Genomic DNA, 2,391 nt, shown 5'->3' with positions numbered 1-2,391 from the left:
TGTCTCTTTTTGAATTTACTCATTTGTTCATGGGCTGCTGTGGTGCATGCCCTTGAGAGAGGACTCTCACATACCAGGCTCATGTAGAATGGTCTCTCTAGCATGGCCCATGTATGTTAGTCACGAGCTCAACACCCATGATTGAGCAACTGCTGAAGGCCAGGTCTGTCCTGGGCAGTGTCCATCTTGAGGTTAACCCTGGTGGAGCAATGACAATGAGTGGTGAGTGGAATTGACCTGCTCATTTAATAAACAGAAGGCCAAGGTGGGCTGCAAATCCCACACAGCAGAACAGTAAGGAGACCAGAGGAGTCCGGGTCCAGCAGGAGCATTGGGATTTTAAGAAGCCTGTGCAGGGTAGGCCTCCTTGAAAAGGTGAGAGGGGACCAAAGACAGGACTTCAGTTTGTTACGTGGAATTAACTGACACTTTGAGACCCAACAGAGACTCAAAGGCCAATTGAGCAAGCTAAGCATGACCCAGGAGCAGATCAAGTGCAGGCTCGCTCTGTGAAACAAGCCATTGGTCTTCATGACAAAACATGCATCAGTAACCTCACTTATCAGGCAGACCTATGTAAGTGACATCGAGATGCAGCACTGCTTTTTTTTTTCTAATTAATTAATTCTCTCTTTTTAGGAAAAGCAGAATCGAGATGAGGCCCGTCAACCACAGCGCCAACACTGACTTCATCCTCCTGGGACTCTTCTCCTCTTCCCACTCCAGTCTGGTCTTCTTCTCCTTCCTGCTTGGCCTTTTCATCGTGACCCTAACAGAAAACGCCCTCATGATCCTGCTCATCCGAAGGGACCCGCGCCTCCACACCCCCATGTACTTCCTGCTCAGCCACCTGTCCTTCATGGACATCCTGCACGTTTCCAACATCGTTCCCAAGGTGATCGCCGACTTCCTGTCAGGCCACAGAGCTGTTTCCTTTGCAGGCTGTGGGATCCAGGTATTCCTTTCCCTCACGCTGCTGGGTGGTGAGTGCCTCCTCCTGGCTGCCATGTCTTGTGACCGCTATGTGCCCATCTGTCACCCCCTGCGCTACCCAGTGATCATGAGCGAGAGGGTCAGTGTGCTCATGGCTGCAGGGTGCTGGCTGGTTGCGATCCTCAACGCCATGGTGCACACAGGGCTGGCCCTCCACTTCCCCTTTTGTCACTCTAGAGCCATCGATCACTTTTTCTGTGAAGTTCCTGCCATGCTGAAGCTGTCCTGTGCAGACACTTCACACTATGAACCAGGGGTTTATGTGAGTGGCATTATTTTCCTGCTGATTCCTTTCCTCATGATATCAGTGTCTTATGTGCAGATTCTTCTCACCGTCCTCAAGATGAAGTCATCAGAGGCCCGGAAGAAGTCCTTTTCCACATGTTCTTTCCACATGGTTGTGGTCATAATGTACTATGGGCCCTTTATTTTCACATATATGAGACCCAAGTCATACCACACTCCAGGCCAGGATAAGTTCTTGGCTATCTTCTACACCATTGTCACACCCACACTCAACCCTGTCATCTACAGCTTCCGGAACAAAGATGTCTTGATGGCCATGAAAAACATGCTCAGAAGTAGCTTCCCATATAGAAAATGAACAGGAAAGATGCCTGAAGTTAGTCTTCTTTCAATCATGAAACACTAAATGCTCTGTCTTTATGTTTGTTTTTAGATTAATCTCAATGTTTTATCATTTTGAACACTATGTTGAAATAACATAAACATGTTGGATGAGTAAACCCAGGCAAAAACTGTGTCTGCGTTACCCTTAATGATTTTTATCCAAGAGCTCTGGAAAGACGATGTTCATATCAGCAACCACATGGCCTTAGGTTCTTCCAGTGCTCCCACGAAAAAGCTTCCCTGGTTCTCCCAGTGTAACTCCCTGTAAAGACTGCACGACATTCCCCTTCTGTGTGGATAGGTATTTAAACTCACTTGTTGAGATGCATCATGCTCAAAAATAACAGCGGGCAAACCTTACTGAGGGTGTTCAAGGTTGTTACAAAAGCTAAAGAATAAGATCCAAAGAGACTGTCACTTGAGGACCCTGGACTGCTTGGTAACCATTACCCTCAGCTTGCAGGTGGCCTCCAAGGTTGGCAGTAATTCTTCAGTACAGCCCTCTGCCCTGCTGTGTCCTGCCTCCTGGTGACCCTCACGGGAGCAAGTTGCCCTTGTGCCCCTTCATAATAAGTCCTATCTGTGGAGGACACAGGGTTCGGCCCTGACATGAGCCAACCCACATCTTAAGGAGTAGGAGATTAGTGGTCAGTGTGGACTGGGGATTTGTGAGGTACTGTCCTCACAGCATAGCCCCTCAGAAACTTTGCTTGCAGTGACTATTCAGTGACAACTCACATAAAGGATTGCAGTCAGTTTTCACTGTAT

At 48.0% G+C, this 2,391-nt stretch overlaps 1 protein-coding gene across 1 annotated transcript; it reads left to right on the top strand.

Moving 5' to 3' along the window:
• The first annotated feature begins 655 nt into the window (after positions 1 to 655).
• LOC144254595 (olfactory receptor 2AJ1-like) lies at positions 656 to 1,597 on the top strand. Its single transcript, XM_077797954.1, has one exon. The coding sequence runs from the start codon at positions 656 to 658 to the stop codon at positions 1,595 to 1,597; it is 942 nt and encodes a 313-aa protein (XP_077654080.1).
• Positions 1,598 to 2,391: the final 794 nt, after the last annotated feature.

The sequence above is a fragment of the Urocitellus parryii genome, chromosome 1, assembly GCF_045843805.1.
Source record: "Urocitellus parryii isolate mUroPar1 chromosome 1, mUroPar1.hap1, whole genome shotgun sequence".
Classification (NCBI taxonomy): domain Eukaryota; kingdom Metazoa; phylum Chordata; class Mammalia; order Rodentia; family Sciuridae; genus Urocitellus; species Urocitellus parryii.
Note: the sequence above shows the minus strand (reverse complement) of the source record. Positions and strands in the feature narration are given on the sequence as shown.

Bases quoted from the DNA above. Each gene is read 5' to 3' on its own strand.
- LOC144254595 (XM_077797954.1), top strand. From the start codon at position 656: ATGAGGCCCGTCAACCACAGCGCCAACACTGACTTCATCCTCCTGGGA.